Source organism: Pleurodeles waltl, chromosome 11, assembly GCF_031143425.1.
Source record: "Pleurodeles waltl isolate 20211129_DDA chromosome 11, aPleWal1.hap1.20221129, whole genome shotgun sequence".
Lineage (NCBI taxonomy): Eukaryota > Metazoa > Chordata > Amphibia > Caudata > Salamandridae > Pleurodeles > Pleurodeles waltl.
The window spans coordinates 245,482,660-245,496,475 of record NC_090450.1 but is presented as its reverse complement, the minus strand read 5'-3'; the positions used below and the strand labels follow the sequence as shown (position 1 = coordinate 245,496,475).

General features: G+C 42.7%; 1 protein-coding gene across 5 annotated transcripts in view; it reads left to right on the top strand.

Moving 5' to 3' along the window:
* Positions 1–13,816, top strand: part of DOCK10 (dedicator of cytokinesis 10) — a 1,618,956-nt gene that overhangs the window by 956,636 nt on the left and 648,504 nt on the right. For all 5 annotated transcript variants that reach the window (XM_069213493.1, XM_069213489.1, XM_069213490.1 and 2 more), the window contains exon 15: positions 9,704–9,826. In XM_069213493.1, the coding sequence (XP_069069594.1) occupies positions 9,704–9,826 (123 nt within the window). The remainder of the gene's footprint in view (positions 1–9,703; positions 9,827–13,816) is intronic.

The window sequence follows — 13,816 nt, the reverse complement described above, 5'->3', positions numbered from 1 at the left end:
AGAGAAGGGTAACCCTGGCAGTTTCTAGTTATAAGCCCTTGTGGGCAATGAAGCAAAACCTTTTGCAAGTCTACTGCTACTAGGCCTACGGAAGTTGGCAAGTAATAACGAGGTGGCTCCATGGAACCTGACATGTGTCTGTCCGGGATCTGGTGTTACAAATTTCTCTAGGATATCATTGACACCAGAGTTGCTTTTAATCAGCAAAGCCTCCAGTTCAAAGCCAAAGCCTGTTCTCTTTTGCATTTGGACTCCTCTCAAAGAAATTGAAAGGCTCAACTTTTGGTCCTCTGTGAACAATTCTTAATGCCAAGTTGGTACCCGCTTTAAGCTATGGGAGTAAAATAATAATGAGAGGGGAGGAGAACGACCTCCTAGAGAGGCTAGAAGTTAAGACATTTTGATCATCCTTTGGTTTACCCAAATACATCACAACCAAAAGTGTTCTTAGAAATGGAATCATCAAACAAAGCTTGGTTGGGTGAGGCTCAATTCTTAAAGCTTGCCATTGATTTAATACCGTCCTACATGGACACCCAAATAATCTCATCTGGCACGAGCTAAACTCACCGTACATAGACTTTATGATCTCCTCCCTATACCCACTACAAGCGATGGACCTGTTTGCTCTCCCTAGTGCTTGGAATGAAAACAAAAAGATTATAAATAGCCAAATCAGCATGATCTCCTAACTGGACAATGAGAGGGACTTAGCCATGTGTTCAAACTCTTGGCAAATTATCAACAATTACATTCTTTTGGACCCCAGCCATAATTGTCTGTGTCTTACTCAGTTAATAAAGAGTATGTTTCTATGATACACTTTTTGGGACTCTGATGACATTGGATAGGTGCCCTTCCTGGTTCAAAACATCAGAAAGCCCAATTTGTTTACTGTGTGGCACGGCAGAAGAAATTCTGATACATAGAGTATGCATTTGCCCAAACCTTGTAGCTAGGGATTCGCGCTTGCAGGCATGCAACCATTGAGTGTATAAACCCAGCTAACATCACACAAAATTTAAGGTTTGTGAAATTCTTTGCATCATTCTCAAGTCTAACTCAGGGGCCTATTTTGCTAGAACTTGACCCCTCACTAGCAGATCTCCCGATCAAATACAGCAGTCTGGCAAGCTGAAGCAAAGATAGCTTAGCTTTAACACCTCCAACTGTAATGTCGGCAGTGCTTAGTTTGAGCTGGTCTGGTGCTTCCAGTGGGCCTCAGTATTCTGTGCTTAATTGCTTAATTGCAGCTGCCGCATGTTTCAAGGGAAGCTTTGGGCACCAGCATGTTTTTATTTACAAATTAAGCACTGATTTACGTTGGATTTCCTAATAAAGATTATGGTGCCAAGAGATCTGTTGAAGGCAGCTCCACCAACTACGTATGTAAGTACCATGCAAGAATAACAGAGGTTATGAAGCTCTCAAACCCTCATTGGCTTAGACTTGTTTGCACATTATCGCTTGTATTTCACACAGCGCAAAGAAGACGTTCCTTTTTCTGTGCGCATGATTCTATCAACACAGGCCGGGTTCTTAAAGCTTTTAACTTCTTCTACGTTTTGCATTGTTTGGTTTCACTTTATCTTTTGTCTCCTCACAGTACAATAGTGTTAGAAATGGGGTCTTTGGTTGACAGTCAGGTTCAAGCAAGGACCCTCACTCTAGCCAGGTTAAAAGAGAATCATCCTCAGCTAACCCCTGCTTAGCCCCTTGGTAGCTTGGCAGAGCAGTAGCCTTAACTTCAGAGTGCTAGGTGTAAAGTATTTGTACCAACACACACAGTCACTTAATGAAAACACTACAAAATGACACAACACCAGATTAGAAAAATAGGAAATACGTATCTAAACAAAACAAGACCAAAACGACAAAAATCCGACATACACAAGTCAAGTTATGAATTTCTAAAGATTAAACTCAAAAATAGCACTTAGAAACACAAAATGCTTCGATGAGGTGTTAACACAGCATCGTCACGGAGTCGTTCCCAACAAGCCGACACCAGCGGCGCTGGACACGGAGTCGCGTAGACCCCCAAGTACAGTACCTTTGGTGAAGAGTGAAAACAAGTTGATGCGTGAAGTCGGGGATCGCAGCGTCTGTGCAAAACGTTGAATCAGCGCACTTCGAGCAGCGTCAGTCACGACCTGGTGCAGCGACTTCCACAGAGTCGCGGACTTCGGCGGGGCTGCAGTGGCGTCGGGCCTGCGAACTTCATCGCGTTCCAGCGAAGATCACGGAGTCGGTTACAGGCGGCGTCACCGGATTCAGCAGCGGTGTTGGTCCGAAGTCATCCAAAGTCGATTTCCTTGGATTTCCACCAGCTTTCTTTTCAAGGGCCAAGGGACTGGATAGGGCACCACTTGTCAGAGCAGGAGTCTCTCCAGAGCCTCCAGGTGCTGGCAGAGAGAATTCTTTGCTGTCCCTGAGACTTCAAACAACAGGAGGCAAGCTCTCAATCAAGCCCTTGGAGATTTCTTCACAACATGGCAGGCACACAAAGTCCAGGCTTTGCCCTCTTACTCTAGCAGAAGCAGCAACTGCAGAATAGCTCCACAAAGCACAGTCACAGGCAGGGTAGCACTTATCCTCAGCTTTTTCAGCTCTTCTCCATGTAGATGTTCCTCTTGTTTCCAGACGTGTTCTAAAGTCTGTGGTTTTGGATGCCCTTCTTATACCCAGTTTCTCCTTTGAAGAAGGCCAACTTCAAAGTAAAGTCTCTTTTGAATGTGAGATCTTGCCTTGCCCAGGCCAGGCCCCAGACACTCACCAGAGGGTTGGAGACTGCATTGTTTGAGGACAGGCACAGCCCTTTCAGGTGTAAGTGACCACTCCTCCCCTCCCTCCTAGCACAGATGGCTCATCAGGAAATGCAGACTACACCCCATCTCCCTTTGTGTCACTGTCTAGTGTGAGGTGCAACCATCCCAACTGTCAAACTGACCCAGACAGGGAATCCACAAACAGGCAGAGTCACAGAAATGATATAAGCAAGAAAATGCTCACTTTCTAAAAGTGGTATTTTCAAACGCACAATCTTAAATCAACTTTACTAAAAGATGTATTTTTAAACTGTGAGCTCAGAGACCCCAAACTCCACATGTCTATCCACTCCCAAAGGGAATCTACACTTTAATCAGATTTAAAGGTAGCCCCCATGTTAAACTATGAGAGGGTCAGGCCTTGCAACAGTGAAAAAACGAATTTAGTTATATTTCACTGTCAGGACATATAAAACACATTACTATATGTCCTACCTTAACCATACACTGCACCCTTCCCTTGGGGCTACCTAGGGCCTACCTTAGGGGTGTCTGACATGTAAGAAAAGGGAAGGTTTAGGCCTGGCAAGTGAGTACACTTGCCAAGTTGAATTTACAGTTAAAACTGCACACATGGCGGTCTGAGACATGATTACAGAGCTACCTATGTGGGTGGCATAACCAGTGCTGCAGGCCCACTAGTAGCATTTGACTTACAGGCCCTGGCACCTCTAGTGCACTTTACTAGGGACTTACTAGTAAACCAAATATGCCAATCATGGATAAGCCAATTACATACACATTTTGTAAAGGAGCACTTGCACTTTATCACTGGTTAGCAGCGGTAAAGTGCCCAGAGTAACAAAAACAGCAAAATCAGAGTCCAGCACACATCAACAACCTGGGGAACAGAGGCAAAAAGTTAAGGGAGATCACGCCACGCATGAAAAGTCTAACAAATAGCTACTTCATAGTGTTTGTTTACTCCAGTTTTAAAGTTTTTATCTTTTATATGCTTTGCACTCTTTGTTTCCACTTTACTCTTTATCTTAGCACTACTTTATTGCCAGAATATTTCTTTGTCAGTGTTAAAAGCAAATGCTTACACTATGTGGGGTTTAATTACCCAAGTAGCATTCCTCACAGTCTCAATGTTTCACCCTTCCTAGAAGATACTGAGGCTTTCATCAGGACGTCAATTAATTACATACCATGCATAGACTTTATGCTTACATCCTATCAGCTAAATCATCAGTCGGTATTGATATTGGTGGTAAAAATAATCTTTTAAGAACATTGCTGAGCCTGCCCAAAAGCACCCCTCTGCTTCCTCTGCGCCTGGATATGTTGATTTAATCTATCATACTCAAGGCTAACCGAATCCTATACTGGCGGAGACTGACGTATTCCACGGCCCTTGAAAATTATTATAATGCTTTTTAGATATAGTTGCTCTTGACAGAAGTAAGAAAATAAAAGGGATATATTACATCAATAACATTCTATTTTGATTAGGATTTTCTGACTCCTGGGACTGTAGGAGTATCAGACACCTCTCACTAGGGAATGTGTTAAGGAAGAGTCCTTGACTATATCCCACTTCCCAGTGCTAGGCAATTGTTTCCAAAATTCCGGTATGGAACTCTTCCGGTCAACTCTTTTCGTCTGAAATGGGAAGTCCCCAGATTTAGGAGCAGCCTATGCCCTGTCCGCCTATCAGCAGAAGAAACTAAAGTACAATTTATATTCTTCTACCCAGGTTATGAGCACTCGAGGAGTCATTGGATTATGCCTATCTGTACACAGCTCAGATGCCAGGCAGTGCCTCAGTGCACTAAGGCTGCTGCGAGCTGAAACGAAATAATCCATTGTCTACAGTGTAGTTAAATCCTTACACTGGAGCTGAATCATACTAAGGTGATAGGGCAGCCATAATCCCATTTGGGTGTATGTTTGCTTTTTTGGCAGCTAGAGGAGTTGTCACTCCAATTCACACAGTTATTTTAGACACACTAGAGCAATTTAATGTCCTAGATTTGTCACATGTTTTTTTCACCCTTTTTAAGGCATAATTCTTCCTGTTTCCACCCATGCATAATACTTCTGTATTCTTTTGCACCTGCTACATTTGCACTTTGTTTTATTCATTTGAGAATAGATGTACAGCTTTAGTGTTGTTATCTTTTTTTTCTATTTAACAGGGAAATTAAACAGGGACATTTTTATTCCTATATGCATTTGCTGTGTACGCTTTAATGGTTATTGCAAATGAATAAAGTATTCATTGATGAGTATATGTATCTCTTCACTCCTTTTCTATCAATGAAGGAGGGAGGGTCAAATTGCCCAGTGAGGAGTGAGGACGCCCATGGTGATTGAGTCCAAGGTTTCTTTGAAGAAAATGTGACTATAAGAACCTTGACCTTCCGTGTTGATAGAAGATGAGTTAAGAACTACTTTACTTCTTCTTCATCTTCTGGGATGATAATATCTGGCAGGATCTGGTAGAGCCAGCTAAGGGTGGGAACAATTCCACATTCTGGAAAATAATTGTCAAGGGGAGTAAGACTATTGTAGATGAGCATGAATGTTTCCTTCACCCTGGTGATTTGATGGTGCATTTCTCGAACCTTTACTCACCTGCGTAAGATACAGTAGACACTTAATTGCCACCCCTCCAGACTGTTTCATGATTGAAACCAAGCCAACTCCAGTTATATTTGGCATGGATGAGACAATAATAGCTACCAAGTTTCTTAAATTTGGCAAAGATCCAGGTCCTGATAAGATTCTGGAGGACCTCTTTAGGCATGATTTGGCAATTTGAGCCCCCTATGTGAACCTGCTAAGTAACTCTGTCGCAGAAGGTGTTCAGGTCCCAGACTCATGGAAGGCAGCTGAAATCATTCCCATTTATAAGAAGGTTAATTGCCATGATGCCGCAAACTATAGGATTATTAGCCTTCTTGACAATTTAAAGAAAATGTATGCCAGACAAATTTTAAACAGGTTGTTAGACTGGATAATGGACAACAAGATCATGACACCGTACTAGGCTGACTTTAGGGCAAAAGGGCAAAAGTAAGTACTGTTGACTAGGTGGTCAGACTGACCTTCATAATGTGGAAATACTCAAAGCTGAGGGATGGCCACCTCTACACTTTTGGAAATATGTGGTCAGCTTTTGACCTGGTGCCTAGAGGGAAGTTATAGGATTGTTTAAGGAAACAAGGTGTACCTTCGGACCTCTTAGAGCTGCTAATAGGCCTCCACTTGGATAACTGTACCCGAGTAAGGTGGGGACCATATTGGGAACTAACAGCTCTCGGGGTCAGACAGGGCTGCATTCTTGTACCGTCACTATTTACATTGCACATGAACAACATTATAGCTGCCCTTTTAGACTGTATTAGTGATGCTCCAAAACTAGACAGGACCCCAGTACTAGCTTTACTTTTTGCAGATGACACCTTGCTGATTTCCAAAACCCTGAAGGGCCTGCAGATGCTGCTTAACAAATGTAATACTTACTGTGTAGACAAAGGTCTAGAAATCAACCCACAAAAAGCCAGACATATGCTCATTAGACCTCATAAGTCTTGTAAGGGAAAGTTACGCCTGCAACAGAAAAGCCTTGAGCGAGTCACCAACTTTAAATACCTGGGCATAATGCTGGACACTAAGTTATCATGATACCCACATATACAGAAGTGGAAAGTTGTGCTGCAACACAATGCACTGACCATACCAAAAAAACAACAAGCCACAAAATCGAAAGCGATTTCCTCAGACATTAAGGTGTATAGGTACAAAGCACAGGCTGCTGCTTTATACGGTTCTGAGCTTTGGTGTATACAAAATGTGGACAAATTGATAATTGGGGAAAATAATTTTGTAAGATCACTATTACATCTTCCCAAAAGAACACCTATTGTTCCATTATTCCAGGAAGTAGGCTTTAGAAGAATTGAGCACCTTGCTGCCCTAAGACCTCTACTCTGTGGGGTGGCCTTAAGGTAACTCTTGAGAATTGATTCCAAATGCGGTCTCCCGTAGTGCCTTTATGTTGAGGCACATCCTATGAGGACCTCATAGGGACCCCTGTTTTGATTAATATAAAGTATTATAAAGTATTTTGAAACACTTTAAACACCACATAGACAGGATCCCACAACAAGTTAGCAAAACAGAGTGATTTTTTGTGAATGAAACCTAAACGACAAAAATCAAATTAGTACAACTGAAGATATGCAGTTTGCAAGTTTTCAGTAAAAACAGTGACATAAAAGCACAAAGCATGAACTGTGGAAATCTGGTCACACCACAGCAGGACAGTCACAAGTTCAAGCCAAACTCAATAGAGGATGTATCGGCTCTCGAGACCCCGTTAAGCCCACTGAATAAAGTACCTAAAATACTGGTTTGCAGAGTTTTACAAGGATTGGCATCGAAGAAGTGTTGCGCTGCAAAGCAATGTGTCCATTCTGAGGTGTGGTGAGGTTGCGATTTGCAGTCCTGTGTCATTGTCGGGAATTCTGTTGATGAGGGCATGAGATCTCAAGTCTGGTGTCAAGGATGCAGTATGCAGTCTGGGTGATGCGTTCATTCCGAGGAGCTATGAGGCTGCGATGCAGAGTCCGTTGTCATTCGTCGAGGCTGCCATCGATGAAGGATGCGAGGGCTTGTGCTGAGAATGCATTGCCCAGCGGTGCTCCGAAGAGGCTGCAAAGGTGATGCAGGTCTTTGCAGCAGGTTTGATCCAAGCACAGTGGCAATGTGCATTTCTGCTCGGGGTTGCTTTGTACAGCAGAGGAGATGCATCAATTCCATTGGGTCCAAAGAGGCTGGCAAAGCACCTTAGACCCACTTCCAAGGGTCGAGGGCTGAGGTGGCATGACTTAGCAGGGTAGACTCACAGATTGCAGAGTGCAGGTGCAAAGTTGTTGGAAGACTGTTTTGTCCATGATGCTTCAGATCAAGAGGCCAGCTAACTAGCCTTTGGAGTCCAAAATATTTCCAAAAGCACAGCCAACACATGTTTTACCATTCAGATGTATGGAAACCTAGGGCTTTCTCAAGGTTCCAAGATCAGTAGACTGGGAATGTTTCTCTCACATAATCGATTGGTAATTTTCAAAGTGCAACAAATTTATTCTATGAAGACTCAAATTCATGTTTCATACATCTAATCCATGGCTTAATTCCAAGGTCTTATTTGATATCAAATGATAACCGGTCAGAGTCTCCCTGTCAACTGATCTTACAGCCTTGATAAAGTCCTAGGCTTCCAGTCATATAAAGGATGAAACACGTGTTATTGTGCATTTGGAACTATGTTTGTCTGTGCTTTTGGAACTATTTTTGCACTGATGATTAACTGGATAATAAATAAAGCCATTTTTGATAAAAGCCAAAGGACTATATTTCAGTTATCTTTGTTAGGCAGATTCACTTACTTATTTTTACAAGTTAATGAATAATGAGGCACAGGAGGTCCAAACTTTAATTAGTGATCAACCCACTTCAGCCAATATGGGCATTGCACAACAGGAAGGCAGTATTGGACCTAGGAGCAAGCTACTATAACCCTTGGAGTCACTCCGGGGTTGTGGGTCAAAGAGATGCGAGTTCAGTCCTTCTCACTCAGCCAAGAGGATGGCAAGCTGCAGGTCAATACAAGTGGGCAGCAGTTCCTTCAAGTCAGCAGTCCAGCAGAGTGGCAGTTCTATCAGCAACACAACAGTCCTTATTCCGGGCAGAGTATCTACAGGTCCTGAAGTGTGCTGAACAGTTGGTGTGTGCCTTTGAAAGAGGAGAAGCTTCTTTAAGCATGCCTTTGAAGTGCACAGGTGCCCTGCCATCTTCGCTCTGACTCCAGACTAACTACAGGGGGTATATAGCCCTTTGTGCGGAGGTAACAGTATATTCAATTGTAAGTAGGGCTGTGCCCAGCTCCTCCATTTCATCCTGCCAATGATGACCCATCCAGGCACACATAATCAACCTATTGTGTGCAGCTGTCTAGAAGGAATAAACAAAGCCCAACAGTCAATTACACCCAGTCATGTGACCCAAAGACAGGCTGCAGGCATCAAATGGATAAGACAGGAAAATTACAACTTTGGAAAATGGCATTTTCAAAAATGAAATTTAAAATCCAACTTCACCATAGGATAGGCGTTTTCATTACAATTCCAAGGACATCAGACATGAACTATTTACCTGTTCCCATTTGGAAATGACAGCTTGTTAAATGTAATAAGGTAACTCCAATGTTATCCTATGCGAGAGGTAAGCAGTGCAGTATTGACAAACTAATTTAAGAGTTTATCACTTCTAGGACATGTAGATCCTACTGATAGATATCCTACCTTTTAACTACATTTTACCCTGCCTTCTGGGGTGTCCAGGGCCTATTCTAGAGATGACTTACGTATAAAAGAAAAATGAATGTTTGGATCTGGCTAATTGCAGTTTAAAGTCCCCCCACACAGGCTGCAACCTGTGTTTTATACAACTAGGCAGTGGTGATATTGTCACATGTATGGTGAGAAACAAAATGTGAATGAGTGTTTTAATGCATTTGGTCATAAGATGCCATTAAATGTGCACAAAAACATATGTCCAACAAGACAGATCTTTTTGCCATTGGAAGAGAGTTAGGTATTTTGAGTATAGATAGTCTAAAAATAGAGTACTAATATTATCACTGTTGTGTACAGTATTGTTTTCTACAAAAGGTTGATCATTCTGTGCAGTACTCTTCATTGGTCCCACATGAATGCTCACAGGTTGGCTCACATACCTTCCATTATTACGTGCTTACATGTACAGTGGGCTGTGCAGATCAGTTTGATGGCATTTGAAAGATCACCATAAAATATTGAAAAATAAACTTCATTAGGAATGTTTGATTTCTGCTTCTCTCCTTGCAGGCCGGTGTTTAAGGACAATCAGGGAAACATAGACAGAGAATCCCGCTTCTCTCCTCTGTTCAGACAAGAAAGCAGCAAGATTGCCACCGAAGACCTGATGAAGCTAATAGCAGAGTACAGAAGGTTTGACTGAGTTATTGGCTCTCTTTGACAATATTTACAATTGCTAATCTACAGGAGGTTCCCTAGTGGCTTCACACAAGAGAGAGAGAGCATGTGTTGCTCTTGTAAACATTATGGAAATATTCATTTGGGCGAAAACTGTAGAAATTAATATTTTACTACTTTCAAACCCTGATAATGTAACTGTTTCAATGAACCCTTTTGAAAGCAACGTTCATTTAAACCAGTATTACTTCAACGCTCTAACTTTATTCAGAAATATATTATTTGCCATCAATTGTTTTCGATTTTTGGCACTAAATTGAGTCTTAGCAAAAATCTTATGAAAGTAGATTTGTTTCTGATGTGATTTTAAATCAAGTGTTGAATCCACAGCCTTGATGAAATATGGATATATTTATTTGTCGAAGGTGCTCTGGATTTCATGCTTTCCATACGCTGATTTGTTCTAGTGCAACTGCGGTTCCAGCTGTGTCTGAAGAAAAAAGATGTGACCATGGGCCAGATGTATCAAGCTCCCGGTTTGCATTTCTTAAATAACGAATTTTAAGAAATCGCTATTTAAGAAATGCAAAATGGGATGTATGAAATTTTGCGAGTCTGTAATAGCGTTTTCTTAAAATTCGCAATCGCTATTACCGAATCGCAGTTAGGGATTGGGGCTCCATTCATCCCTATGGGCCTGTAAGCCCAAAGGTGCGAATGATTTTACATTTCCAAATTTGTGAATTCCAGTTAGGAACTTGCAAATTAGGTAATGCAAACCCCAGGGTGCTGGGGGCAAGAGGTCCCCTCTGATGCACCGCAAAAGAATATTTGCGGACATGTGAAGCACACACACATGTGCGCTACATGTCATTTATAATGCATTTTTTAAAATTTCACATGCTTAACACCAATTTGGGTTTGGTGGTAATTTAAATTCCTAAATGCCGAATTTACATTTAGGAAATGCTTGATACATGTGCTTTGGAAATTGCAAATAGGAATTCCCTATTTGCGATTTCCTATTTAGAGAATCGCAATTTGCGATTCTCTAAATGGGGTTGCTATTTTAAGGAATCGCTATTTTTGCGATTCCTTGAAATTGCACAGCAAATGCCTTTCATAAGTCTTGAAAGGCATTTTTGCATTCCCAAACGGTCAAATTTTGCGATTCACACCGTTTGCGAATGCAAATTTGCTTGATACATCTGGCCCTTAGAGTGTAAGACTTGTGATCTGGATTACTTGTCACATTTAAGTCCTCCCAATATGCCATATTGCTAATGATCATAGAGACCGGACATTCTTTAGATGGACAAGCTCCTAAAGAGACATAGGGGGTCATTACGACCCTGGCGGTCCGAGACCGCCAGGGGTAATGTGGCGTCCGTACCGCCAACAGGCTGGCGGTATGGAGACCCGTATTATGACCGCGGCAGTAGCGCCGCGGTCGCACCACCGGGGCCGGCGGTTTCCTGCCGTTTTAGCCCCGGCAGTGATAATCCGCCAGGGCAGCGCTGCCCTGAGGATTATGACCCCCCTACCGCCAGCCTGTTTCTGGCGGTTTGCACCGCCAGGAAGAGGCTGGCGGTAAGGGGTGTCCTGGGGCCCCCTAACAGGGCCCCGGGCAGCTTTTCACTGTCTGCATGGCAGACAGTGAAAAGCGCGACGGGTGCCACTGCACCCGTCGCACGGCCGCAACACCGCCGGCTCCATTAGGAGCCGGCTCCTATGTTGCGGCCTCATCCCCACTGGGCCGGCGGGCGTAAACTTGGTTTGCGCCCGCCGGCCCAGCGGGGATGTCATAATGGGGTCCGCGGGAATGCTGCCGCATTGGCGGCCGCATGTAATGACCCCCTAAGTTCTTGCTACTTTTCTGAGCTTCAGTAATGTGGTCTGGAGTTGGCAGATGTGGAACAATGCACCTTATGGGCAGAGCTCTCACATGGTGCTTTATCAGAGGCAGTACCTTCCTTTCTAAAAATTGGAAATCATTTAGTTACACGTTTTGTTTTGGGTACAGGTGGGGATCTTATCAAAATATCGGATTTACTAATCTTTTTTCTAAATATAAAATTTTTATGTGCCAAAGCTAAATATTTAGATGAGTTACAGATGCCACCATTATCTGCCATTATAATGTATTCCTGAGTGTTTGTAGAGGATAAAACAATTAGAACAGTTACCAGATTATTTCTATGTGCCTCCATATATCTCTGCTCTAACATTTTTCCCAGGCTCACTACATATAGGAAGAGAGTCTGCAGTATATGCATTTACAGCTCTTATTTCTCAGATTGATGGGAAGAACAAAGGCCTAAGTGCCCAAAGTAGAGCACAGTAGTTTTATTTTACTATTAGTAATATTTGAACATCTGCAGTGTCTGCAGCTCTGGCAGATATGACTCCCTTAAGTAGGACAGCTTGAAAGGTTCAATTTTACAAGAAAACATCAGGCTCATTAAGGTTAGGCTTCTCAGAGCAGCCAAGGCTAACAATGTTGGAAATACAGTCAGTGCTTTAACTTTTTCTGGAATATGTTGTAGCAACTTGACCCCTTGCTATCCTTTCTAGGTCACCCAACCCCATTCCACTTAGTTTGTCTCTGTTTAACATGAGTTTTATTTAGAACTGTAAAGCTGCAACAGCTGACTACGAGTAGAAGTTATTTTACAAAAAAGATTGTGGGGCCACCCTCCTACTTGTGATTTACCAATGTTCAGTTACCTTAAGAAATGCTCTCTGGGTCAGAATTCCTGATACTAGACCTTTTTGTTTCAGGGCATCTGTGAAAAAGAAGACTCTGAGTATAATCTATAGATTACTAAGAACATATGAGCATTCTCCAAAAAGTAGACAGTAAAATGGCGATTCTTCCTTAATGATGAACCTCGCATAGTGGCTCCCACCTTCCTATCGGCCTTCTCGCCAAAGAGCACAACAGAGATGCAATTAGTGCATTTTGTTTGCAGCATGCTGTTTGCCTTTGCACTGCTGCTACACCACTCCAGAGGCTGAGCTGTTTGAAAGTGGCCTCCTCCAATCACAATGTGTCACTGTCATCTGTGTCCTGCCCCCGCAGTTTGACCTGCGACTGCTTCTTAGGTTCTGCAGACAGACTTAAGACCTGATTATGAGTTCGGCAGACAGTTTTACCCGTCTGGCAAACTTCTGACGGGGAGGTTGCTGCCATAGTGGCTACCTCCCAGTGATGTGACCGCCATGAAATCCCTGGCAGAGAACGAAGTCGTAATCCCCAGGGCAGCTCTGCTTGCAGTGTTGTCCTAGCATATTAGAACCGCTACAACTGCTACACCGCACGGACAACTAATCCTGGCGGTGCTGGCGGTCTAACCGCAGCACAACCACTGCGGTCATATTGTGGTGCTCAGACTGCTGCATTGGTGGTGGTCCGACCTCCACCGCGAGTCTGGCAGTCAGTAGTCTGTGAATTTCTAGATCATGAATGTCTAGATCCACAAAGCAACAAAAAGGGGCTAGATACTGAGTGTTTTTAGGCTACCATACAGAACACAAAAACAAGGCAATCATCAAGTTGATTTACGACACAGAAAATTATAAATAATATTGACTGAGGAGGAGAACTTGGTATTTCACTTTGAGACCAGAATTGGCAAAAGTATTTGGCAGAAGGCATTAAATCCAGTATCAATCCGCAGACGAACTACTGGTCTCTTGTGAAGAGGGAAATTAACTATCTGTTGGGCAATATAAAATATAGGCCTTGTCAATGAATAGTGATGATGATATTCACTTGATAATAGGCTTTTGAAAATGTTGTGGTTTAGAATTTTTGAAAGAATATAAAGGACCACAGCCATTGTGTTTAGGCTGTGAATAGTGATATTATTCATAGTGACCCAGAGACAAATGCAATGCAAATAGATTCAAAAAGAACAAGTGGTGGTCGGAATGCTGAACAATGTCAAACATTCACCCCCAGTACAGAGATCTGGCCCTCAATCCATCATTTTTTTGCCATCC